This window comes from Pseudonaja textilis, chromosome 9 (assembly GCF_049901715.1).
Source record: "Pseudonaja textilis isolate UNSWEBS1 chromosome 9, rPseTex1.2, whole genome shotgun sequence".
NCBI lineage: Eukaryota > Metazoa > Chordata > Lepidosauria > Squamata > Elapidae > Pseudonaja > Pseudonaja textilis.
The window spans coordinates 16,360,721-16,386,429 of NC_141998.1; the positions used below are offsets into that span (position 1 = coordinate 16,360,721).

The window sequence follows — 25,709 nt, forward strand, 5'->3', positions numbered from 1 at the left end:
AATAATAATAGTAAACAGTATTAAGTTCAGCCTACAACTGTCCCTGTTTCTCAGGTGGGTCTTTGTGAAAATTAATTGTCCCATCCCTGGGCTAAGGAAACCATCTTTAGTTCCCATTCCATGACACTGTCAGCCACCCTCTCTCTCTCTGTCTCTCTCTCTCTCTCTCGTTTGGGGAAATGTAAGGCACCCATTGTGTTATAGAAAACTTTCCAACCATTTCCTTATTTGTCAAGGAAAAAAACTGCAAGGAATCAAGATGGTCCTTTTGGGGAAAAGATGGGGGTGGAAGCAATCAAGAGAAACAATAAAACCAGTCTGATTTCCCTAATTACAAGACAAAGCAAAATATATTTTTATTATTCAATTTGTATTTCATTCATATTCATTTCCTTCAAAAACCAAGACATTCATGTGGGAAGGAGAAAAAACAAGCTCAAGTTTATTAGGATGTTTCTCAAGGATTGGAGAATAACATTTCTTGATCACAGAGTTTGCTCACCAGCATACGAATGCCTTTGTCATAACCAACAACTATTTTGTAAATGAATTGTACTTGCTACATTTTGAGATGGATTACATTCACTTTCTATTCTCTACCCCAACAAATATCAACACATCATGGCTGTAAAAATCCAATATCCACATCAGAGAAACAACCCACCCATCTGATGAACTCATGTGTGATCCACCAAAGCTTATACCTTCAAGAAACAATTGATCTTTAAGGTGCTCAAACATCTGCATTGTTTTTGGTGACCCTTAAGAGAACTATGAGTCCTATATAGCCTGTCCTGCAAATGTGTTTTGCTTGTCCTCAGATGCTATAGAAGAGAATCTGCCATTGCAGGTCCAAACCATCTTTGACTTTTTACCTCAGAACTTTTACCTCAGGGAGGAAAACATCAGTCCCAGTGTAAGATGGATCAATTTGGTGATGGCTCTGTGTTGCTGTTGTGTATATAGGACACTTTGCCTTTCAAAATTCCTCATATATCTTCCAAAAGGAGCAATATTAACAAAAGCAACAAAGTTTTTCCAAGGTTATTGTATAAGGACCATTTTTGTCTGAAAATGACATTTTCCCCCACCCTTCCCTTAATTCTAGGCCTGGTGATTACAGGTAGTCCTCATTTAGTGACTGGCTGGTTTAGTCACAACTATTTCATCATTAGTGATGAAAAAGTAACTTGGCAGCTAATCCACCCTGAGTCTGGAGTGCTGAATACATCAAAAACCCTGTTTCCTGGCTTTATTGCTAACCCTCCCTGCTGCTATGTATATTTATTTTGCACAATTGTATTGTTTTTTATTGTTTTAAAATGTTTTTAGTATTTTTATTATAATATAATTTTTATTGAATTGTAAGCTGTACAGAGTCGTGGATTGAGATGGGTGGCTTAGACATTGGAGTGGGAGGGGGATCCTCTTATTTATTACCTTTGCAAGTCTATAAAGCAGAGGAAAACTGAAGTCAAATTGTAAAAACAATAACAGTTTCATTTAGCAACTGCTTTATTTAACAACCAACTAGCCTGTTCCAATTGTGGTCATTAAACAAGGACTATCTGTGGACCATTATACAAAACCGTAAAGCACAAAAGCTTACGGGAGTTATATACTGTAAAGCTGCACCCCAAAGGGTTCTTTAGCTCATATAAAGAAATAGGAAATCTCCATCTACCACAAAGTCACATTAACCCATATTTGTATAAGTGTTTGGAAGATACATTTCAGTTGTTAGCAGTAGAATTCCTGCCAAGACTGAAGTTAAAGAAACTGCCAAACATTATATTTGTTACAGTAATCTGTCTTGCAGCAAAAGGTATATTTTATATAGGCTTTGCTGAACTGAATAGTATCTACACAGTAAGAGGTGCAACCTTGTCTTATTCTCTTAATGTATCCTCCTGTAAATGAAAAGACAGGTAAAGGATTAGGATTGTCTATATTTATTGTCATTACATAGTCTTGCATTTTATTCCTAGAATAAGATAGGTTGTTTACTTGGCTTTTCCTAAGGAGCAACTCCTTCCATTCTTTCTTCGTGAATTTCCAAGTCAGTGTTAGAACCACAGAGTTATGTTTTAGAGAACCCTATTCTAGGCATCTCACCCAAATAGAATGGAAAAGGGAACGTATTAAGGAAAGCATATTTGTGGAATCCTTGGTGCTCTCTGAGCTTTTCTTGCAGACGTTTCATTACCAAATGAAGTAACATCATCACTACCTAGTTAAGTGATGAAACATCTGGAAAAAAAACCCATGAAGCTTAGAGAGCACCAAGAACCCCACAATTCAACCCTGAGCTACAAATATCCTTTTCTATTGGTAAAATTTATTTGTTTAGAAGAATGGTTCTGTCAGGGTTGGGATTCTACCGGTTTGGACCGGTTCTATAGAACTGGTTGTTATGATTCTGCAGTTCTGAAAACCAGCAAATCATGCCCCTGGCTGGCCCCAGCCCTCTCCACCCGCCCCTCCCTTCCCCGTCCAATCAGTCCTTATCACACAACATTGTGTGCGTGCCCGACATCACTGACTGTGTTCTTCCCCGCCCAGTCACTTCTTAAGGTATTTCTTCCTTTTCCCCTCCCAACCAACAGCTGTTCCTATGATCAGCTGTGCCAGGATCCCCCTTGCTGCCTTGCTGCTTTGTCCAGGAGGCTTCCCTGAAGCCCAGGAAGGCAAAAAAATGGAACGGGAGGCACAGGTCCCCTCCAGCCCCTCCATTTTTTGTCTTTCTAGGCCCCAGGGAAGCTTCCTGGGAGTAAAAATATGCCCCAGCAGGAGGCTCCCTTAAGGCCCAAGAGGCCCCAAAATGGAGCACGGGCAGGGGTGGGATTCAAATTTTTTAACAACCGATTCTGTGGGCATGGATTAGGTGGTGGGCATGGCTTGGTGGTCATGTGACTGGGTGGACATGGCTTGGTGGTCCTGTTATTGGCTGGATGTGGCCAACTCAATATCACTCACATCGAGGCACACATCTCCTCGCCTGGCCTCTCATGACTGTGGGGATGCTGCAACAGTCATAAGCATGAAAAATTTTTCAGTGCCATTGTAACTTTGAATGGTGACTCCACACAAGCAAAGTACCAGCAAAGGAGGGGGAAAAAACTCCAGAGAAGTTCCTGAGACAGGAAGTTTAGTCCTGCCAAGAATGTAATAAGGGTTAACGGAGAGGCAGTTTCTGTAAGCAACACCAGAATGTTTCCTTCCTGCTTTCCTTACAGGATTAGGCCAGTAATTTCTTCTAACAACTGGTTCCCACCTCTGAGCACAGAGGGATGGGTGCCCCCTCTATGCTACATATTTCTCCTTCCTGAGCCCCTTCTGGGAGCAAACACATCCCCCCAGGAAGCTCCCCTGAGGCCCAGTAGGCCCAAAAAATGGGGAGAGTGCTGCAAAAAAAGCCACACCCACCCAGTCACATGGCTATACTCACCTAGCCACACCAACAGAACTGGTTGTTACAAAATATGAATCCCACTCCTGGGTTCTGTCCAGTGTCAATTAATTTAACTTGTTCCACCATTGTTTCTCACCTTTGGAGTTTCTTTGAATGAAACAAAACTGTTTTGTAGACACGTTGCAGGTGGATGGTCTGTGACATTTATTGTCCTTTCTAACTGAGGAACATTGATGACATATCAACCCTTCAGCTGTATAATGCAAACAGAAGAAGAAATGAGGCAAAAGAAATATTCAATTCTACATAGATAGCCTAAGTAAAATAAGGTCTCTTTGGGTTGAGGGCAACTCTTGATGATTTAATGGAAACATTAACGATGCTGTGATTGTTTTGCACCAATGTAGGTTTTTTTAATTACAGCCAAAATCATTTTTCAACTTCCTAGTCTAATCTACAATCCTAGGCTTTCTTATATTTTCTATTAAAGTATTAATCAACTCCTTAACCATTTCAAGTATGCTGCCATCTACTTACGAATACACATGTATAATAGGTGATTTTTTGCATTATTTGTCAATTTATCTATCTAACTATTTCTATTTATTCTTTATAAGCATACCTGTTGGAAAGGACAGCAATACCAAGAAGACAAGAATCAAAATCTGAGTCAATGGAAGTTTCATTCTGAAAAAAGTAATTCACACATCTATTAAACATGTGAAAAATGTTCAAAAACATATGAATATTTTGTTGGTTGGTTGCTTTTTTATGTAGTTACTGAGCTAATATATATCAATAGGATTCAAGGTTGACTCAGTCTTTCATCCTTCTGGGGTTGGTAAAATAAGGACCTAGATTGTTTGGGGCAATATACAAATAATGCTTACATTTGAAACTGACCAGAGTGTTAAAAGAAAAAGAAGAGAGTAGAGTAGGGTAGAGTAGAACACAACAGAACAGCTTTATTTGGCCAAGTGTGATTGATTACACACAAGGAATTTTTCTCCATTGCAAATGCTCTCAATGTGCATACAAAGCAATGGAATAATAATAATCATAATATGACACCAATAAGTATACACTGCTCTATGGGGCAGTATATTAGCTTAAATATTATTGCTATGCTATTCCTATTCTTCTAAAAAGGCTATTGGGTTTTTAAATTATCAGGCCTTTTTCTTGATTCACAATGTATCTACTGCAAAGGAGAATACAAATAAAGCAGTAACAATCAACATCTCATGCATGTAAATTTGCATCCAGAAAAGAATACCAGAAGGGACAGAATAGATCAGGACGGTTTGTGAGGAGCAACAAACTCCTTCCCCAAATTATAGAGCCCAAGAATAAACCATCGTTTTTCAGAAAGTAGAGACGACTTCATTCTTGTAGGTTAGTTGATTCTTCAATGAATTGCAGAATATTTCAGGTACTATTCACAGCCAGAATGCAAATAGTAGGAATTAAGTATCTCTTCTTTCAACAATATAGGCACTTGAGAAGTGTCTCACATCATGTGCCAGATCACATCAGATACCAGTTACCTTTGGAGTATCATGAAGACCAGAAAGAAATGTTCTGAAACAAACACACTAAAATGTTGCTTAAGTGAGTTCAATGAGCAATGATTAACTCAAATTTGGAAGTAGACCACTGCCGGACAAAGAAGGTACTTTCTTGGAACCATAGAACACTGTGTAATCAATTGCAACGTAGCTAAGTATATTCACCTTAACCCCAGAGACATTGAAAGCTGATTTAACTGCACCTATATCTGCTAGCAACAGACAAGCAATTAATGCCAATGCTAACTTGATTTCAGCTTAATCATCGGGCAAGACAGTCCAGAAATTAAGTGTTGGATGTTGATCTGTAAAATAGTTGACTCCTATCTGAACAGTCTATATTTAGACATGACCATTTCAATGCCTTTTGTAATAATTGGAACAGAGCCTGGGCAAATGTCAAAAAGAAATTCAGAAGTCTAGATTGGATCAATCTCAATCCACAAGATCAATTTTCTGAAAGTTGGCAGTTCAAATTGGGATAGATTTTTATAAAGCTACTGTACAACCAAAATTGAATTTTATGATAGCTCAAGATGACACCTGATTTTTTTTTCTTTTTGACATACAAAAATAATTATATACATCACCTCCTCTTTTTACGATCCTGTAATCTCTTAATTTGGGGTAGAGTGGATTTGGGGCAACTGGATGGAACTGAACATTTACTGGCTGGATGCCCTTCCTGACACCATGTGGAATTTGCAGCAGATATTTTACTTTGCACCCTAGGTGAAAATTATCAGCCGCTACTTAGGACTGAACTCTCAACCCTCTGAATGGGAGGTTTGCCACTAGGCCACCAAACATATTGAAATAGGACCTATTTATACATTTCAACAATTGTGTAATTGGAGTACACTGATGTATCTAGAAAGCCAAGACTAATCTAGTGATGAAGGAGGTATACAAAGGGCAGGGAAGCCCAAATTCAAAAATTTTCTCAACCACTAGAAACTTATTGGGTTACGTTGAACAGTAACTCTCTCCCTGCCCAGCTAATCTCACAAGGTGGTTCTTTTTGAAGAAAATTCAGGAATGCTATATATCTTGAGTTTCCAAAAGCGTGACATAAATCTAGTGATCCACTTTCCAAAAATATACACAAGCTGTATGAGTTACAAAACATGTGTGCAGCCATAAATCGTGTTTGTGAATTATTTGAAGAGCCATGTTATCTTCTCAATGCATCACACATAGTTGTTCAGAAAATCTCCAGTACTATTGAAAAATATTTGACAAGATCACAAAAGGGAAGCAGAAGTCATTTTTGAGGTCCACTATTTTTTGTGGCAATATAATTGACAAGTATTTTCATTCAATGCTTTATTTTCTTTTTTTAAAAAAATCACATTGCTGGAACATGGGTAAGTAAAACTGATCAGCACCATGGTGAGAACAAAGGTTCATATCTTTTGTCTCCGTTCTTCTCTGTGTCCACAATCAAGCAGCATTCAGACATGCAGTAACAAGAGCCTGAAATGCCTGGAACATCTAACAAGCTAAATGTAACCGGATGTCGGAAAAACTGCTAATCTTATCCCATTCCTGCAGTTTCCACATTTTTAGTGCTCAACAACACAGATGTTTTCATGGGAAGGAAGAGACATCTGGACATAGAAAAATATTTTAACAAATCACATTAATTGCATCCGTAATGTTTTCTTTTCTTTCTTTCAAAGTGAAAAATTCAAACATGAAGAACAGTAATATGTCACTTTTTTTTTTCAGCAACACTTGACCAAAAAATAATTTCAAGCTAAACCAGGTATTCTGATATGGAGTTTGTGCTGAATTTTGCAAATTCAACAGCCCTGCTCCCAAGTATACAAAGCAAGTTGTTGCTTGGTGTTGGTTTTCATTTAATTTCCTTCTCCTCTTTGCAAAACTTCACTTTATACTCCTGTGTAATACTTTGGAAAAAAGAAGAAAACATTCCCATTTAGAAAAGGTGGCATGCCAAAACATTTGAATTATCTGTATAAAGTAGAATGCAAGCTAAAAGCCTGCAAAATCTAAGACACTGGAAATTTTTATGAGTTACCCGATGAAAAATACATAATTATGTCCCATCACGATATTAACTTCTCAATTGGTTACTGATCATGTCAGAGCCAAGAGGAATGGGCGCTGAGTGTGTGAAATCAGGGCATGCCTTAGCATAAACTGTCCTATGGCCGAAAACACTGTAGCCAAATTCACTTGTTTTTCAGACAAAAGGCGATCATGTTACTGGAAGCCATAACTTCTGTGGACTGACAACATCATTTAGTTTCTCTTTGATCTTCAGGAAATGCCTTTTGAATTCCAAACCATCACCCTGTGTGGAAAATGAGAAAAAGAAAAAAAGTGTAGCATCAAAGTATTGTTACAGTACAAAATAGTGGATTCTGACATATTTAGCATCCTATGAACAAATAATATTACCCAAAAACCTTTTTTAGAGATTAGAAATGAAAGGATGTTCAGCTCAAATTCTTACTATGGAGGATAGGACAAATGTGCAGGTTTAACCATTTTAATAGTTGTGGACTTGTAAATCATGTTTGATATGTAATACTATAAACTGCTTAGGGTCCTGTAACCAAAGCAGAATACAGATAGTCCTCAAATTACAATAACTGAGGGCAGAATTTCTCTGTTGTTAAGTGAGGTGGTTAAGTGACTTCTGCTCAATTTTACAATCTTTCTTGTCACAGTTGTTAAGCCAAATCAGTACAGTTCTTAAGTGAATCATGCAGTCATTAAGTGAATACAGCTTTCCCCCACGGCCTTTGGTTGTCTGAAGGAGGCTGGTAAAGTCACAATTTGCAGTTGTGTAATCCCAGGAAGTTGCAACCGTTTGTAAATATATGCTGATTGGCCAAGCAACCAAATTTGGATCACATGACTGTGATTGTACATGTGAGGACTGGATGGAAGTCAGTATCCTTGTAATTTTGGATGACCACTAAACAAATGATTGTTAACTCAAAGGCTACCTGTAGAAGCACTGCTATGATTATTATGGCTTGTCTTTGTGAACAAATCTATTCCGTTTCTTTCTTCTGCCTAAGCTTAGACATCTTACTAAAACAGACTTACCTTTGACAATCGGAAATCCACAAGAATTTTCTCATCCATTTCCACCAGGCTTGCTTTGAAAATCAGTTTGTTATTTCTTCTATCCATGGTGGATATGGTGATCTTTCAAGAGAAAGAAGAGTAGATCAGAAGGGAAGAAGTAAAGTTAGTCTTCCGGTGAAATTGCCTTCTGCTGTGGTGAGGCTGATAGAAAGTCTCACAATGTATAATTATTATTATAGTCATGGGTGTTCTTTTCTGAAGCACATGGCAAGCCTTATAAATGGATTTTTCCCAAACAATGTTTTTGAATAAATAACGAACTTCCCTGGCTACTATAAATAAACATCCTAAGAGAAATAAAAAGAGGACTGACTTAAAGTCATCCAGCTGGGCTTTTATGCCTAAGGCACAGAGATGGTATTCACCAACTTCTGACCAGTTCTGGAGAACCGGTAGCAGAAATTTTGAGTAATTCGGAGAATCGGCCAATACCACCTCTGACTGGCCCTGCCCCCATCTATTCTCTGCCTCCCAAGTCCCAGCTGATCAGCTGGGTCTTCTTTGGTTGCCCTGCCCAGGAGAACAGAGCTGGAAAGCAGGTTAGTGGGGTGGGGAGGGAATGGGGATTTTGCAGTAACTTTCCCCCAGGAGAGGGGAGGAATGGAAATTTTCCAGTATCCTTCCACTGCCACACCCACCAAGCCACACCCACCAGGGCATGCCCACAGAACCGATAGTAAAAAAATTTGAATCCCACCACTGCTAAGGCAGGACTAGAACTCTCAGTCTCCTAGTTTCTATGCCTGCACCTTAACTACTATAGCAAACTGGCTCTCCAGTTTGTAATTATAATTTGTAGTGATGATGTTAGCAATAGCTAAGAATTGCAACCAATACCATCCATGTGCAGTTCTAGCTCTATTGCTTATTCCTTCGCTTGTCCAACCAACATATATATACTTCAAGGAGTTACTTTTATACCTGGTTTGTGCAACCTTTCTTCCAGATGTAGCCCATCTTTTCACAAACCTCCTTCAAGATTTGGTAAGACTGGTCAGCATCCAATTTCAAAAAGAAACGGGTCATCCTCTTTACTAGACGTTGCCAGGGGTTCTAAGAGACACAAGACAGAAAATGCCAGAAAACTGTAAAGTGAGCAATTCAGTTGATTTGCCTGGAACCAATTTGATTTCCCAAAGTTTGTTGTTAAGGTTTTCACTGAAACAATGAATTTATCCTTTAATTTTGTTTAATTAAAACAATAATTAATTCCAATTATTATTAAATTCCAAAGGAAAGGATGGGGTTTAAAGAGGAAAGGAAAACCGCCTGTAGAGATAGTCCTCGGCTTACAACCACAATAGTGGGGTCAGCATTTCCATTGCTAAGCAAGGCAGTTAAGGAAGTCGGGCTTGATTTTTTCCCCCCAATAGTTGGGAAATTGCAAATGTTAAGTGAATCATGCAGTCATTAAGCAAATTGGGCTCCTTCCCATACTGACTTTGCTTGTCGGAAAGCTGGCTGGGAAGGTTGCAAATGCCAATCATGCTGTTGTGGCCCACCAGTGGCCAGTGGAGCTTGCAGCAGATTGGGACAGTGAGGAGGTTAGGGAGGAACAGGGGCCAGTCCTGGAGTCTGGGGAAGGCTGAATACTCTGTGTCAGAGCCAGAGATGGGGTCAGGGCCATCTGACAATTATCAGCTACCTACGGAGTTGGACATCAGTGGAGCAGAAGAACAGCTGGAGCCTGTTCCAAATGTGCGCATGCGCAGAGCTGCCAGAAGAAGGGAACAGCTAAGGAACAAGGGTTGACTTGGGAGTAAAGCCATAGGTGGACGGTGAATGACCCCTCCCATAGGGAATAAAAGAGGAGCGAAAGGGGAATGGGGTTTTGCAGGAGACAATTAGTTCATTTGGGTGAAGATCTGTTCCTGCATTCTTGCCAAGCATTGCCTGCTACAGTGTGGCATCTGAAAGATATCGGTCTGGCAACTCTCCAAGCCTGATAAAGGTCTGTAATTGTGAAATCTCTTAAAAGACTGTTGGCCGGGATTTTGCTGGAGAGGAATTCACTGTAAACTAACTAAAAGGGGTTTATTGGGATGAGGAGTTGGCTTCATGCTGTTGGGGATGTTTAGGTCAGAATAGATGCATTCCTGGGATGCCGCAACCAGTGTAAATATACGCCAGTTGCCAAATGCCTGAATTGTGACTCTGGAGATGCTGCAATGGTTGTTAAAGGCAAGGACTAGTCATAAGTCACTGTTATCTTGTGCCTTTGTAACTTCAAACAGCCCCTAAATGAATGGTTGTAAGTTGAGGATTACCTGTAGTGATTTAAGAACAAAGAGAAGGCAATCATTCCACCAGGCAGAGTTACCTGCGATGAACTTGGAGTGCCTAACATCTGGCTGTTCAGCAGCATGTGCTCAGGGCGGGCTGGTTGAGAGAAGCTAATCCCTTGCACCAATTTCTCAATATTGCCTGGGCTGCTGTCCCACAAGGAGAGCCCAGTTCTTGGTTCTGGTTGAGAGTTGGAACAGATCTTTTTTTCCTCGCTGCCACAACAAAGACAGATATCATCACAATGTTAGAATGTTTTTCTAGTATTGTACTTTCAGAAAGCAGACTATTGTCTGCGCTGGACTGTATGAGCCTTTATTTGGCATAGGGCTATTAAAGCTAATCCATACATATGACTAAGGTTCTCATTTTCCCCAACCAAATTCCAGATCTGAGCATATTCCAAGTTACTCAAGTGAGATCACTATCGGTACTAACCAGTCAAAATATCCAGCCAGCATGGATGGACACCCCAAACAGAAGATTAATTCAGACCAACCAATTGTTCACAGATCCAATTTTTCAATTACTTTTGGATCTTTAGTTTGATAGAGAAGATAGGGAGACATTGTGATGGTGCAAGTCCATCAGAACGCGGAAAAACTGGTGGCCTTCCGTTGATACACATCATAGTTATACCTAATCTAGAACCATCTTGTTTGATAAGCAGCTTCTCTTCAGGATTTTAGGCCAGCAATTATCAAGCCCAACTAGAAGATTCTAGAGATTGATTTTGCCAATCTGTATTCTAGAGCCATAGTGGCGCAGTGGTTAGAAAGCAGTATTTCAGGATAATTCTGCTGACTCCTGACTGTTCGATTCTTACTAGCTCAAGGTTGACTCAACCTTCCATTCTTTCACAGTCAGTAAAATGAGGACCCAGACTGTTGGGGGCAATAAGCTTGACTCTGTAAACTGCTTAGTGAGGGCTGTGAAGCAGTATGTAAGTCTAAGTGCTATTGCTACTTCTGAGCTCTTATCCTGCCTGGAATACCCCAAATTTCATCTGGTCAGGCATGGTTCTGTTGCCTGTATGTATCTTAGGGAACTAATGAGAACCCATACCACAAACATTTACACAACAGTGCTGTTTCTGTGAAGTTAAGATTACTAGACACTACACATACACAAAGGTATCTTCACCTGTGTGCAACTTTTACAGGAGAGAAATCCATGTCTGATCTAATGTGTTTAGAAAAACCTCCAGGGGAATCAGAAGGTCCTCCAGAAGAGCCCCAGGACCGCTTTATGCCTACAAAGACAGAGATGTCATGATTAGGATCTAAACAAAACAATTTAAGTAAAATAAAGTATTTCGAGGCCAGGCTAGGGCCTGCAGCTCTCTAGGGCTGTTGGATTGTTTGAATATAAGAGGGTCATCTTTATTATGGTCACAGACCAGCACATATCAGCTTATATTCTTCTCTGAAGGATCAGAAAAAAATCAATCAGTGTAGAATTACTAAATGTGAAACTCCCTGAATGAAAATGAGGTAACTTTCATATTGTCTGCATTTTGCTTTCATCAATTCAAAGTAAACCACTCCAAACTCAATTGCGGGAAATAGGATTTCATCAACAGAGTAGTCACTGTCTGGAATTCACTACCTGACTCTGTTGTCACCTGCTCAAACCCCCACTCCTTTACCTTCAAACTAACCTCTACTGACCTCACCCCATTCCTAAGAGGTCTGTAAGGGGCGTGCATAAGCGCACAATCGTGCCTACCGTCCTTGTCCTATTGTCCCCAATTATTTGTACCAATTTCATGTATTTAAAATTACGTTTATTCTTATTTCTATTATATTGTAAGCGTTTGACAAATCAAATAATTAAATAAATTATCCCTTTTTGCTGCTAAAGCTAATAAAACAGGGACAGATTTTTTTTCCTTCATGCCATTACTCTGCTGAACACTTAATTCCTGCAGTTGTCTAAGGTGTATGTACATTAACCCATACGGTGTGGCTGTAGCATTATAATTTATCCTTTTTATTGTCTTCTTTACTTCCCCCCTTTATTGGTATTACTATTATTATTATTCTTTCTGTTGCTTTGCAAGCCCAAGTGCTTCTATACCGAAGAAAACTTTCTTGTGTGTTTAATCAGCCTTGGCTAAATAAAATATTCAATTCAATTCAAAAGACAAATAATAAGCTGATCAAGGCCTATTTTTCATACCTTACTGTCATTCAGATGGTACAAATCACTCATGGGGCTAAAAATGACAAGTATTTACCAAATATCAATGTTGGACCTTCCAGATGGTGCTGAACTATATACATCCAGCAGCCATAGCTGAGGGATGTTGGGAAGTGTAGTTTAACAACACAGATTAAAGTTTCATATTTCTACTTTATGCCTGCGACTATTTCAAACAAGCCAAATATAGGTGCATACTAAGAATCTAAGCCGAGTCTCAGTTACCATCCTGAGAAAAAAAGTGACAGTGAAAACAATAAAAAAAGAAATCTCATTGATAACTATTACTCCTAATTACTATTCATTGGTGGTTGATTGACGATCAAAAACAAAAAATTTTTGAAGCATGACTTGCTCTTTCTGTGGGAAGCATGAAAATATTAAAGCCTCAAAAACTCCACAGCTATATATATGTGAAAACATGTGTGTGTTCCAGAATAACTCTGGAATGCCTAGATTAATTTCAACCAAACTTGGTACACAAATGACTTACCCTCTGAAAACAAATACTGTGGGGGTAAGACACCCCTAACACCTCTCGGAGTGCGTGTGCGTGTGCCTTAAAATGGCTTCTACCACAGTGGACTTGCCATGGTAACGGCTTCACAGTACTCCACAAGGGGAATCCCTCTCAGCCTTCCAAGGAAACATCAGGAGATTGGCCAAGTGCAATCAAAAAAATGAAACACCACTGTAGACAAGAAACCCCCGAGGAGAGGAATAGAAGACTTGCGACACTGCGTATACACACACGGTACAACAGTGTGAGTCCCAACTACTGGATTTTCCTGTCTAAAACAGGATTGGGATAAATAAATACCCACGCAGTGCTGGGTTATCGGCTAGTAAGGTTTAAAAATGGATGTCACACTAAGAGGGATGTGAAATACACTCACAAATGTGCTTTCTCAAAAAGCAACTGGGCTTTGGTTTTTTTGCAGATGTTTCGCTTCTCATTCAAGAAGCTTCTTTAGTTCAGAATTGAAGAAGCTTCTTGAATGAGAAGCGAAATGCCTTCAAGGAAAAACAAAGCCCAGTTGCCTTTTGAAAAAAGCACCTTTGGGACATTCATGACCTGGATGACTAAGAATCTCTATAGACAAAAATACACTCACCTTTCCTTAAAGGTTTTGTATACCATCTGTCTTTTTTAATGTCTGCAACAGTAAGCCTGGATGAGGGGTTTTCATTTAAGAGTTTAAGAAGCAAGGCTGCAAAAAATATATATGAAGAATTAAATTGATATAAAAGCAACTTCGATTAAAATACTATATTGCAAAACATCTTCAAACAAAACTTTTTAACATTGGTTTTGCAATGTTCTTTGGATGATGAATCTGAGTCCATAAAAATATTAACCCGTATTCTTCCTGGGTTTCTTCCAAAGGACATTACAGATCAACAGAGGGTGAAGTCATAGATTCGTGATGGCGAATCGTTGGCACGCGTGGCCACGGGTGGCACGCAGAGCCATTTGTGCCAGCACGTAAGCCGCAGGCAAACTTACCTCACTGCACATGCATGTGCCTCACAGCTAATTTTTGGCTGTTTGAGGCCTTTTTCGGTCTCCCAGAGGCTTGAAAAAAGCCTCTGCAGGCTGAATGGGCCGGTTTCATCACTTCCTGTAAGACTGGAAGTGATGAAATGGGCCTATTATTTGTCCTGCAAAGCCTGCAGAGGTTTTTCAAGCCTCTGGGAGGCCAAAAAAGGCCTCAAACCAGCCAAAAAATCAGCGGTGAGGTGCAGTGCAGGTAATGGGGCATTGGGGGAGGGATTGCGTACACTTGCGCAGGGGTCATGGGGGGGAATGCATTGCCTTCTGGGGCTGGCACACGAGCACGCGCACACACACGCACAATTTTTGGCACAGGAGCCCAAAAAGATTAGCCATCACTGTCATAGATTATATTTTGGATTAGAGACAGAATTATTCAATTTGCTGACATACCGAGAGGCAATGAATCGATCTTCTTCCATGGGGAAAGATATGTCTTTCTTTCTTTCCAGTCACAATATTCTTGACAAGTATCGGCAGGCTGATCCCATGGCAATTCTGCAGGAAAGGAAACCCCATTTTAGAGCCAAATTTAACAAAAGGTTAAACAGAAGATTCCTAATTAGTCGATATTCCCAATAAATAGGCGCATGCCCTTCATTTTATAAGAATTCCTATTAGGAAAAAGGAATTAAAACTGTAGGTGGCTCTTACCTCCTGCTAACATCGCAGTAAGCACAATTCCACATGACCAAACATCAACAGGCTCAGCGTGAAATTCTTTCTTTTTGAGGACTTCTGGGGCCAGGTATGGAAGCGTGCCACATATCCTGTTCAGCAGTCGCTCACAGCCATTATATTTAAATACAGTAGCGAGCCCGAAGTCTGAGATCTTGAGGTTGTCTGAGCAAAGCACAAAGGACACTGCGTCATCCTTCACATTGGATTAATTCAAATGAAATCAACAGAAAAGCACTCAAGTTAACCCAGAAACCCTGAGGACACAGATAAACCTCCAGGTGGCCTCAACAAGACTCCCTAAAAAGGAGGCAAATGACCAGCTGTCTGCAAGGAGTATAAATCCTTCCATTGCCCACCATCCAGCCAGAGCTGAAGAAGCTTCTTGGATGAGAAGCAAAATGTCTTCAAAGAAAAAAACAAGAAACTTCAGTTGCCTCTTAAAAAAAAGCCCCTTTGGGACAACCATGACCTGGAAGACTGAGAATTTCCATAGACTTTTAACCCAGAAAAATATCCAGGAGGCTGAAGAAGAGGCAAAGAGATCTCGAGGTAAAGAACAGAGGTCCCATTTCCAGCATTTCGCTCATGACTTTAATGGATAGATTGGGAAGAGAGGAGAAGAGTATACAAACTACAGGTAGTCCTTGACTTACAGCAGTTCATTTAGTGATCGTCCAAAGTTAGAATAGCATTGCAAAAAGTGACCGATGGCTGTTTTTCACACTTATAACCGCTGCAGCATCCCCATGGTCACATGATCAAAATTCAGATGCTTGGCAACTGGTTCATACTTATGACCCTTGCAGTGTTCTGGGGTGACGTGATCACCTTTTGTGACCTTCTGACAAGCAAAGTCAATGGAGAAGCCAGACTCACTTAACAACCTGATTACTGACTTAACTGCACTGATTCACCCAACACCTGTGGCAAGCAAGGCCACAATATGGGGCAAAAGTCATAAATGCCTCACTTAGCAACATAAATTTTGGGCTCAATTATGGTCGTAAACCGAGGACTATCTGTACACCCTTTTCATTGCGATGACCCAGGGTGGGATACAAAACAAACAGAGTTACAGAAAACAGGTGAAGCCCCTTTTATTCCTTCAGTTCGCTTCCAAGTTCCGAATATCCTTGATGGAAGACAAAGAAAATCCCACACAGTTACACGAAGAAGGAAAAAAGCAACACAAACCAGGCAAGATAAGGGCTGGAGGATGTCCACAGATAACACACACTGGGAAGGATGCCAAACTCAGAGAGGAACTATAGAGATATTTACACGCTTTGTTTCCAGCACTCGCCAGTACGCATGTCCGTCCTCTTATCCAGCTGTCACAGCTGCAGCCCATGAAGAGGATCAAGGCCCTCTCCTCCCCAGGAGACCATGTCTCTCCCTTATCCTCTCCTCCCTGTGTGCCCTAGGATGGATGGAGGATGGGCCTGGGTCTGTCTGCTCAGCTGGCCTCTGCCTTTCCCCAGCTTCCTCCAGAACCTCTGGAGCCACACTTCCATTCCCTGTCCGCTGTTCCTCCTCTCCCTCAGAGTCAGTCTCCACCAGGGGCACAACACTCATCTTTGGTGACCCCCTAGAGTAAGAAGCTCTGCAGCAGGCAGACTCTGCAATCCACATCCATCTGGGACAGGAGCTGGCAACTCACCTTACTTAAGAGTGAAGACTCTTGAAATGAAGGATTTCAAAAGGAAGCTTCATCAACATGTGATGATCCATGATGGGATACAAAACAAACACAGTCACAAAAACAGGTGAAGCCCCTTTTATTCTTTTACTTTGCTTCAAAGCTCCAAATATCCTTAACTCGAGACAAAAAACTCCCCCACAAGCAGTTACGAAAAGGAGGAAATGCCATTTAAACTAAAAAGGCCTATAAGTTATAAAGAGTAAAAACAACACAAACCACACTGAAGCAATTAAGGGAATGAGGCAAGATAAGGGTTTGAAGATATCCACAGATATCGGAACACACACTGGGAAGGACATCAAACTCAGAGAGGAACGACAGACTAGAGACATTTCCACGTTTTGTTTCCAGCACTGGCCCATACGCATGTCCATCCTTTTAACCAGTTCTCACAGCTGCAGCCCATGAGGAGGATCAAGGGCCTTTCCTCCCCCATAGACCACGCCATTCAAGTCTCTCCTTTATTCCCTCCTCCCTATGTGCCCTAGGATGGAGAGGGGATGGGCCTGGGTCTTCCTCTGACTGCCCAGCCTCCTCCACAACCTCCGGAGCCACACTTCCACTCCCTGTCGGCTGTTCCTCCTTTCCCTCGGAGTCAGACTCCAACACGGGCATGAAACGTCTGATCTGTCTTAGGCAGGCAAGTAGCGTTAAAGCCACAAAGACCCTTCCCTTTAGCCAGATATTGATTCAGCCAATCCACAGGTGTGAAGATGTTATGGTCCCGATCGCTCTGGGAAGAGAGATAAGCATGCATTCCCATGGCCACCTTCCACTGGCTATTAAAGTGAAACACCCCAGATGGCTTTTCCTCCTATCCATCTGGCGCCAGGATACAAGTTATAAAAATGCCAGTATCACTTTTAGGGATCTGACACTGCCCCTATCCTCATTGCAAAAGGAGTTCTGCAGAAACTTAGCCCCTCACTCTGTTTCTCCATCCAATCAACTTTTGCTGTGGTTCAGACAGAAATTGGTTGAGTGAAAGATTTTTTTTTTTTAGTGCGTTAGTGTTGACAAAATACAGAGAATGTCTCTCTCTCTCTCTTAATTCAGTACTGGTGTGATTCCCAAGATTACTCGGTGAGTATTAGCTGAAAAACAGAAATTTGGACTAGGAGTAGTCTGTCCGAAGACTGAAATGAATCCTCTGTTTTCTGGCAGCAAGCTTTTCCCCCCCCTGATCCTCTATAACCAGGGGTGGGCTGCTACTGGTTCGGGCGAACCGGTAGCTAATTTTATCATTTTTAATTACTGGTTCGGTGAACTGGTAAATCCCACCCCTGGCTGGCCCTGCTCACCCCTCCCCACCTCTCCCAGGAGTCACCACGCAGCCTGTTTTGGATGCCAATGAAGTGCAGGGCCCGTCTGGAGTCTTGGGGAGGGTGAAAAACGGGCCTCCTGGAGGTTCTGGAAGGCTGAAAATGGGCTCGTTTCCAGCCTCCAGAGGGCCTCCGGAGCCCAGGGAGGCCATTTTCGCCCTCCAGAGGCTCGAGGAAAACCTCTGGAGTCCAGGGAAGGTGAAAAATAGGCCTCCCAGAAGTTTGGCCTCCACAGAGCCTCCGGAACCTGAGGAGGCCATTTTTGCCCTCCCAGAAGCTTGAGGAAAGCCTCCGGAGCCCGGGTAGGGTGAAAACCACCCTCTGCCGTGGTGCAGGGGACAGACTAGGCCACGCCAATATCCACACCCACCCAGCAACTGGGCAGAGAACCGATTGCTGAAAATTTTGAAGCCCACCCCTGCCTATAACCCTAAGGTTTTAGGGTACAAAAGAAAAATTACGTACCTCTTGCATCAAGCAGCAGATTCTCTGGCTTAATATCCCGATGTGTCACTCCTATGCTATGGAGGTAGACCTTATAGAAAAAATGTTATTCTATTAATTCTTTTTGCCCACATCAACTTCAAAATAGAATGTGAGCAATCAGTGAAAAGTCAGCATAAAGAGACTCACCACGCCAGCGATTAGCTGGTGGAAAAATCTCTGTGCTTCTGATTCTGGCATGCCGATATCAGGCTCTGAAATAAAAAATATATATATTATTGTTATGCAGATTCTAAAATAATCTACATCATCAGTAACTTCTTTTCCCCACTAGAATCCTGCATTTTAAAACAGTATAGTAACACTAATGCCAGTAGAGGATTAAGTTTTAGAAAGAGATATTTCATTCTGCAACTTGACTTTTATTTACTAATTTGCCGCCCTTATCATTTCTAAGCAACTGAGTGGCGCAGTGGCCTAGAGGTGGAGCTCTCACCTCACAATCTGTGAGGCTGTGAGTTCGATCCTAGGTAGAGGCAGATATTTCTCTCTCTGGGGATGATGAGAATATATCTGCTGAATATAACTCTGCATTGGCGACAGGAAGGGCACCCAGCCAGTAAACACTCAGCTCCATTCAGTTGCCCGTACTCCTCCCCCCAAGGGATTAGCGGGTTACTAAAAGGAGATGATAATGGTTTCGAAGCAACTCTGGGCAGCATACAGCATGTAGACATTAAAATTAACAACAAATATGCCTAACCCAATAAAATGACAATACCATCAAAGTAAAATCATGATCAGAACATGGGGAAGAAGGGAGGATTAGCTCTTAATTAACCCATCCAATTTGGAATCCTTTTAACTGATATTAGTTTATTTTAAGGCTGACTTGTTATAGATGCATTTAAATAACCCTGAAAGAATAAGACAAGCAAACAGAGTTGCAAGTAAACCATGTCCTAATTGTAGAGGAAGTTTTATATCACAAATCTTTTGAATTCTTCTATATTTTCATGTTAAATTGAACCCAAGCATAAATTGCATAAAATAAGCAACATATTAAAAAAAGAGATAATCTAACTCCTCTGCCAGTGGTGATGCCTTTTCTTTAACCAGCCTGCAGGCAGAAGTGGTTTGATTCCAGAATGTTGGCTTGTAGTAGCTGGTTTTTTAAAAAACATTTTTAAAGATTTGTACACTGTGCTCAGCTACAATAAAAATTGCTTGGTTTAGTTTTGGTATGCTATTGAATTCAACCAACCATGGTTTATACAGCAAACAAACCATGATGGGGCCTATAATCTGGGTCTTATATAAATTGTCCCATGGAGTCAATTAGACAATTTAGCATGGAGACCACTTGCCTATGAAGTCTCCAAGAGTCAGACACAACTGAATGGATAAAACAGGGGTGTCAAACTCGGTTTCATTGCGGGAGGCATCACGGTTGTGTTTGACCTTAGGCGGCTGGATGGGCATAGACAGGGTAGGCATGGCCAGTTTGTCGTCACTCATGCCAGGGGGCACTTGTGGTGACCCGAGCGGGGATTCTCTTGTAGCCCTCTGCCAGCTAAAATGGAGCCCAGAAGGGCTGCACATGACTCTTCCGAGCTCTGTTTTTGCTGGCAGAGGCACCGTGGGCCGATCCTTCACTATTTTCAGGGCGGCCCCATGGCCCAGATCTAAGCACACCAAGGGCCTTGGAGATCCAGCCCATGGGCCTTGAGTTTGACACCCCAGGATAAAACAACAATAAACTGTCCCACTGTGAAAAATGGGAAATAGATCCAACCGAACTAAAATAATCCAACTAGTTTGAGTTGCCTTTCTTATAGCCACAGGGGAATTCCCACAAGATTCCTTCATAGTAAAATAACACTATTGTCCCTAGACTGTACCAAAGTCATTGTGTGGCACCCTACAGATTCTCCCATACCTATTCGGTCAAAAAGCTCGCCCCCACTGCAGTATTCAAGGAAGAGGTACTGAATAGTGCCTTCTCGACGATGCCCAAAGAATTTCACAATGTTCTCATGAGTCAACATTTTGTTGATACAAATCTCCTTCTTGATCTGATCCGGACATTCAGCGGCACATTTTATATCCACCATTTTCACCGCAACCGCTTCCTCGGTGTGCCTATTCACAGCTAGTTGAACTCTGAAGAGGAGATCAAAGACAAGTTTGCAAACAGCAATAGCACTTAGACTTACACGCCGCTTTACAGTGCTTTATGGCCCTCTCTAAGCAATTTACAGAGCCAGCCTATTGCCCCCAACAATTTGGGGCCCTCATTTTACCAACCTTGGAAGGATGGAAGGCTGAGTCAACCTTGAGCCTGGTGAGATTCGATCTGCCAAAATGCAGGCAGTCAGCAGTCAGCAGAAGTAGCCTGCAGTACTGCCCTCTAAGCACTGCGCCACCAAGGCTCACTCAAATAAGTTTTCTATCCTGGAAATTAGGATCAATATAGCTTTGCCCACCATCCACTTTTCTTCTACAGAAAATGGGGGGGGGGGGAGAACACCCCTTAACTTAAAACACATGATTTTCCCCGTTCCGTAATTCTTCAGTATCATGAATTACAATTTGCAGCTCATCCTTTTTCTACAGGCTTTATTTGAACTCAGTGTTTTATGTGTTCACGTCAGCAACTTACTCTCCATAAGCCCCTTCACCGAGAGTCTGCACTAAGTCCCAATCTTCCACAAACGGCACTGCCATTTTCACAACCTGCACATCTGCTACAAATATTCGAAAATAAAAAAGAAATTATTTATTTAGCACACATATGTAGTTGCCCATCTCACAAAAACATGACTGTGGGCAGCTTACAACGTAACAACAGTTAAAAACTCCATATAAATAAAATAAACATATAATGCCAAGAATTACAAAATATGGCTACCAGGTACTCATTAATCTCTCTCTCTCTCTCTCTTGCTCACACACACACACACACACACACACACACACACACACACACACAATTTAATATATTACTAATATGGTGTGTGTATACATACATACATACATATACACACACACTCATATGGTGTGTGTATGTATACATATAAAATTTATTTACTTATTTATTCCTGTTTATTAGTAACTGAAGAAACAAAAGAAATGAACATACATATATAAAATTTTTCAGTCCATGTACTTGTTCATTTACTAATAAACAGGAATAACTAAGTAAATAAGCCCAGGAGGGTGAATCTAATAACTGCTCATGTGAATCTTGAAACTTGAGTAACAGATTGGGAAAAAATTGGGGGGAAAAAACAGATTAGTCTATTGCTAGTAAGTCAAAAATTCATCCTACTTAACCATCCTTTTCCAGTCAACTTGTTTTTTTATGCTGGATGAGCAGAAAATTCAGTGCCTTTACCTATACGTGTTTCCCTTTTGCTTATGACCCAGAATAGGTTTCCCAACCTTAGCCGCTTTAACTTGTGTGGACTTCAGCTCCCAGAATTCCCCAGCTAGCATAAAGAATTCTGGGAGGTGAAGCTAAAGTTAGGAAATTCTATCCTAAAAGGGCAAGAGTGATTTGCAGAGTTTTGCTTGGGGAGACACAGGGGAGGGGAAAGGCTTGAGGTATCACAAGCTCCTTTCTCCTAAATAAAACAAATTGAACCTGTGGCCCAAAATCCACTGTTGATGCAACCTACACACAGAAACACATATTGTTTACACGTTGCAAGAAGCAACGTAACCTTCCTGAGGTCTGAAGACAGACTGATGAAGGAAGGTTATTTCCATCCATCTTCTGCACCAAGAACCAGCAAATTGCTATAAATCTGGTAATCTAGAATCCTCTTTCCTATGAGAACCCCACCAACACCTTACACAGCAGCATAGAAATTACACTCCAGAACAGTTGTTCTCAAGCGTAGCAACTCATGTTGTGTGGACTTCAACTCCCAGAATTCTCCAGGCAACACAGCTGGAGAATTCTGGGAGTTGAAAGTCCCTGTTGAAACTATAAAGTTACTAAACTGTAAAACTTGTTTGGTAACAAGTACCAGGGTGGCCTTGGTTTGGCTCAAACGCCTAAAATCCAACCAACTCGAAGGCCCCGTTACCCAAAGAGCATCATCCATGCACAAAGGTGCAATTAACAAGAGCAGACTCGGGGAGACCTAAGGATCACTCTTGGGATGAAGGTTCCACTAAAGAAGAGGTCTCCAAACTTGGCAACTTTAAGACTGATGGACTTCAACTCAAAGAATTCTCCAGCTAGCATAAAAAATTCTGGGAGGTGAAGTCCATGCATCTTAAGATGCTAAAGTTTGAAAATCTTATCCTAGAACACCATCCCTGCACAAAGGTGCAATTAACAATAGCAGACTTGGGGTGCCCTAAGGATCACTCTTGGGTTGAAGGTGGGGTTCTCCTAAAGCAGGGGTCTCCAAACTTGGCAACTTTAAGACTGGTGGACTTCAACTCCCAGAATTCTCCAAGCAACACGGCTGGGGAACTCTGGGAGTTGAAAGTCCCCATCTATCAAAGTTACTTTTAGTAACTATAAAGTTACTATAAAGTAACTATAAAGTTACTAAACTGTAAAATTTGTTTGGTAACATGTACCTGGGTGGCCAACTTTGTCTCAAACGTCTAAAATCCAATCAACTCCAAAGCCCTTCTCAGTTACCCAAAGAGCACCATCTGGGCACAAAGGTGCAGTTAACGACAGCAGACTCGGGGTGCCCTAAGGATCACTCTTGGGGTGAAGGGGTTTCCCTAAAGCAGGGGTCTCCAAACTTGGCAACTTGAAGACTGGTGGACTTCAACTCCGCGAATTCTCCAGCCAGCTCTGGCTGGAGAATTCGGGGAGTTGAAGTCCACCAGTCTTCAAGTTGCCAAGTTTGGGGACCCCTGCCCTAAAGGGAGAGTAACCCACTTGGCTCAGCGAGTAGATAATGCTAAATGTTGGGGGAGAGAGCAGCTGAATAAAGGGGAGGGGAGGGGCGGAGTTGTACCTGCAAAAAGCGAGTTACCTTCCCCAACCGGGCGCCCCCGTTGCTTTGCAACTCCCTGTTCGAATGGGGAGGGGGGGAACGCAGCGGCAGTCTAAGTGACCTCCCTTTCCCGGAACCCCAGGCGACGAGGGTTGGGGAAGCGGGGGGGGGGGGGCGCAAGGCCGGCCTGTCCGCCCAGAGCCCGGAGCCCCTCCCGGGACAAGCCCACCCCCCACTCACCCCCACTCTTCCCAGCCTCTCCCTTCCCGTTGCTCGGCTGTAGGGAGAGCCCGAGTCCCGACGGCTCCTGCCCGGTTGCGCTCACCCGCCTCCTTTTCCTCCTCCGGGGCTCGCTCTCTCCGAAAACGCCGCTTCCCGCCAAAGCGCGTCGCAAGCCGGGCCGCCCAGCGAGCGGAGGCGGAGGATTCCGGCCACGGCTCCGCCCCTTGCCCGGACTCAGCCCCCTTGCTCCAGCCGGGGAGGGTGGGCGGCGCGAAAGGCTGCTCGGTTCCGGCTGCGGGTCCGCCACGGCCGCAGACTAGTTAGTAGTCAGTCTCAAAGCAATGGCGGGGGAGAATCATGAAGTCAGGGGTCTTGGCAGCTTTAAGATTTGCGGACTTCAACTCCCAGAATTCCTCCTCCAATGTCATGTGAGCTCAGGAATTCTGGGAGTTGAAGTCCACAAGTCTCAAACTGGCCAAGTTGGAAGACCCTTGCATGGAGGGAGGCAAGGAGGAGGGACAGAATGAAAAGCGAATGGCAAAAATTAAAATGTGCTTTTTAAAGGGCATGTTAAAGAGTTAAATTGAATTGTTGCATTCTCCTGCAGCAAGTTGGCCGCCGTGAGTAGGGTTGTGGCAAGTTGTTCCTTTCCCTCCAGCTGCTCTCGGCCTCGGAGGCTAAGAGAGTTGGGCGCATGTGGCTGAAGTAGTGGCGAGGGATACCTCCGGAATCTGCCTCCTGTGTGCCCCGGAGCTTTTAAACCAGGGGTGTCCAAGCATGGCAACTTTGAGACTTGTGGACTTCAACCCCCCAAATTCCCTAGACAGCATAGTTGCCTGGTAGAATTCTGGGAATTGAAGTCAATACGATGCAGGTTTGCCTGGAGATGTCTGAGAATTGATGTCAATACAACGCAGGTTGCAAACTTGCAGCATCCTTGTGATCATGAGATCTAAATTCTGGCATTTGGCAACTGACTCATATTTATGACAGTTGCAGTGTCCCAAGGACATGGGAATCCCTTCTGCGACCTTCCAGCAGGCAAAATCAATGGGGAAGCCAGATTCAGTTAACAGCCGGGTTATGAATTTATCAACTGCAATAATTCACTTAAACAACGGTGGCAAGAAAGCTTGTAAAACGGGTGCAAAACTCACTTAACAAATGTCTCATTGACAACAGAAATTTTGGGCTCAATTGTGGTCATAAGTTGAGAATTACCTGTATAAAGTTATGAAGGTTGAGAAATACTGCTCTGGAGTATAATTTGTATGGCCTTAGCCATGCAAGTGGCCGTTTATAGGAAAGGCAGTTCTAACGTTTCCAGACTACAACAAAATGCTGGTTCTTGGTCTAAACGATGTATGGAAATCACCGTCCCAGCGATATTTTCTCTTTGTGAGGAGGTGGAAAATTCCTTGTGCTAATCTGAGCAGGACCAACCTTGGAGCACCCGAGTGACTTCCCAGGCATTGTGCACCATCCAAGTCTCAAAATCTCAGGATTGCTTCTTGTTAGGTTTTAGGGTGCCCCAAAGCATCAGAATGGATGGTTGTGGGACAACCTGTTTGGTTTTAAGGTACCTGGAATAGATGTTCTGCTTTTGGTTCATTTCTTTGAAAAAGTTGGGGGAAGGGATTTTTTTCCAGGACTTCGTCATATTTCCCATTATCTGGATTGGAAACTCTGGAATTGGACAGGTAAGAAAGCAGGTAAAGAAAGTAGAGGTGGTCATTCCAAGAGATGTGTTTCGCTTGCCCCAAAGGTAAAAAGCCTGGTGCAAATTGTCCTGAACTGCAAGGAATATTTTACGTGCAAAACTAAGGTGTGTTGTTTGGACCTGTCGGTACAAGTGCTTAAGAAATTATTTTCACAAGCAATCAGGAGACATTTCTGAAGGCTTATATAAAACTGTTCAGACCTTTATTATGGGTGTCTTTGTTTAAAGGCAGCCTACAGCAGGGATGGGAAAATGGCAGAGTTCATAAAATAACACAAAATGCCACTTCATGCAGTAACTTGCATAATTTCCTTTATTGCAGCAGCCTCCTGGGCAATACCAAATGCAATCTCAACCAGGGATTTTAATTCCTGCAGTCTAAGCCTATATTTCATTTTAAGATCCTAAGATTTATCCAATGCAATATATACTTGTAGCAGCACTCTCCCAGATTTCCCCCGTTTTATTTTAATCAAAAATAAAATAGGAGCACCTTCAATCA

The 25,709-nt window shown here is 42.1% G+C and overlaps 1 protein-coding gene and 1 long non-coding RNA gene across 4 annotated transcripts; both read right to left on the bottom strand.

Annotated features, from left to right (window-relative positions):
* Window positions 1-364: 364 nt before the first annotated feature.
* Window positions 365-4,119, bottom strand: LOC148125048 (uncharacterized). The gene is made up of 3 exons (XR_015744667.1): window positions 4,035-4,119; window positions 3,549-3,665; window positions 365-1,910 (listed from the first exon to the last, which is right to left on the bottom strand). It is a non-coding gene; the product is annotated as an uncharacterized LOC148125048 (long non-coding RNA).
* A 2,172-nt stretch (window positions 4,120-6,291) lies between these two features.
* On the bottom strand, window positions 6,292-23,886 carry CHEK1 (checkpoint kinase 1). 3 transcript variants are annotated; one of them, XM_087939020.1, is made up of 13 exons: window positions 23,591-23,886; window positions 20,958-21,042; window positions 20,235-20,458; window positions 18,485-18,549; window positions 18,317-18,386; window positions 14,801-14,989; window positions 14,540-14,644; window positions 13,707-13,802; window positions 11,533-11,641; window positions 10,427-10,604; window positions 9,028-9,159; window positions 8,065-8,166; window positions 6,292-7,300 (listed from the first exon to the last, which is right to left on the bottom strand). In XM_087939020.1, the coding sequence occupies exons 2-13, from the start codon at window positions 21,020-21,022 to the stop codon at window positions 7,205-7,207; spliced, it is 1,431 nt and encodes a 476-aa protein (XP_087795146.1). In that variant the 5' UTR covers window positions 21,023-21,042; window positions 23,591-23,886; the 3' UTR covers window positions 6,292-7,204. The 3 variants fall into 3 exon arrangements, with proteins under 3 accessions (XP_087795146.1, XP_026578985.1, XP_087795147.1); XM_026723200.2 differs by having other exon boundaries at window positions 20,958-21,039; window positions 23,591-23,688; XM_087939021.1 differs by lacking the exon at window positions 23,591-23,886 and adding an exon at window positions 23,387-23,406.
* Window positions 23,887-25,709: the final 1,823 nt, after the last annotated feature.

What these genes read in the sequence shown, in the direction of transcription:
- CHEK1 (XM_087939020.1), bottom strand. Translation starts at nt 21,022, where the DNA reads ATGGCAGTGCCGTTTGTGGAAGATTGGGACTTAGTGCAGACTCTCGGT. An exon ending in TACTGCGATGTTAGCAGGAG is followed by an intron (nt 14,645 to 14,800) that starts GTAAGAGCCACC and finishes CCTTTCCTGCAG; the next exon opens with AATTGCCATGGGATCAGCCT. An exon ending in GCACTCCAAGTTCATCGCAG is followed by an intron (nt 9,160 to 10,426) that starts GTAACTCTGCCT and finishes TGTGTCTCTTAG; the next exon opens with AACCCCTGGCAACGTCTAGT.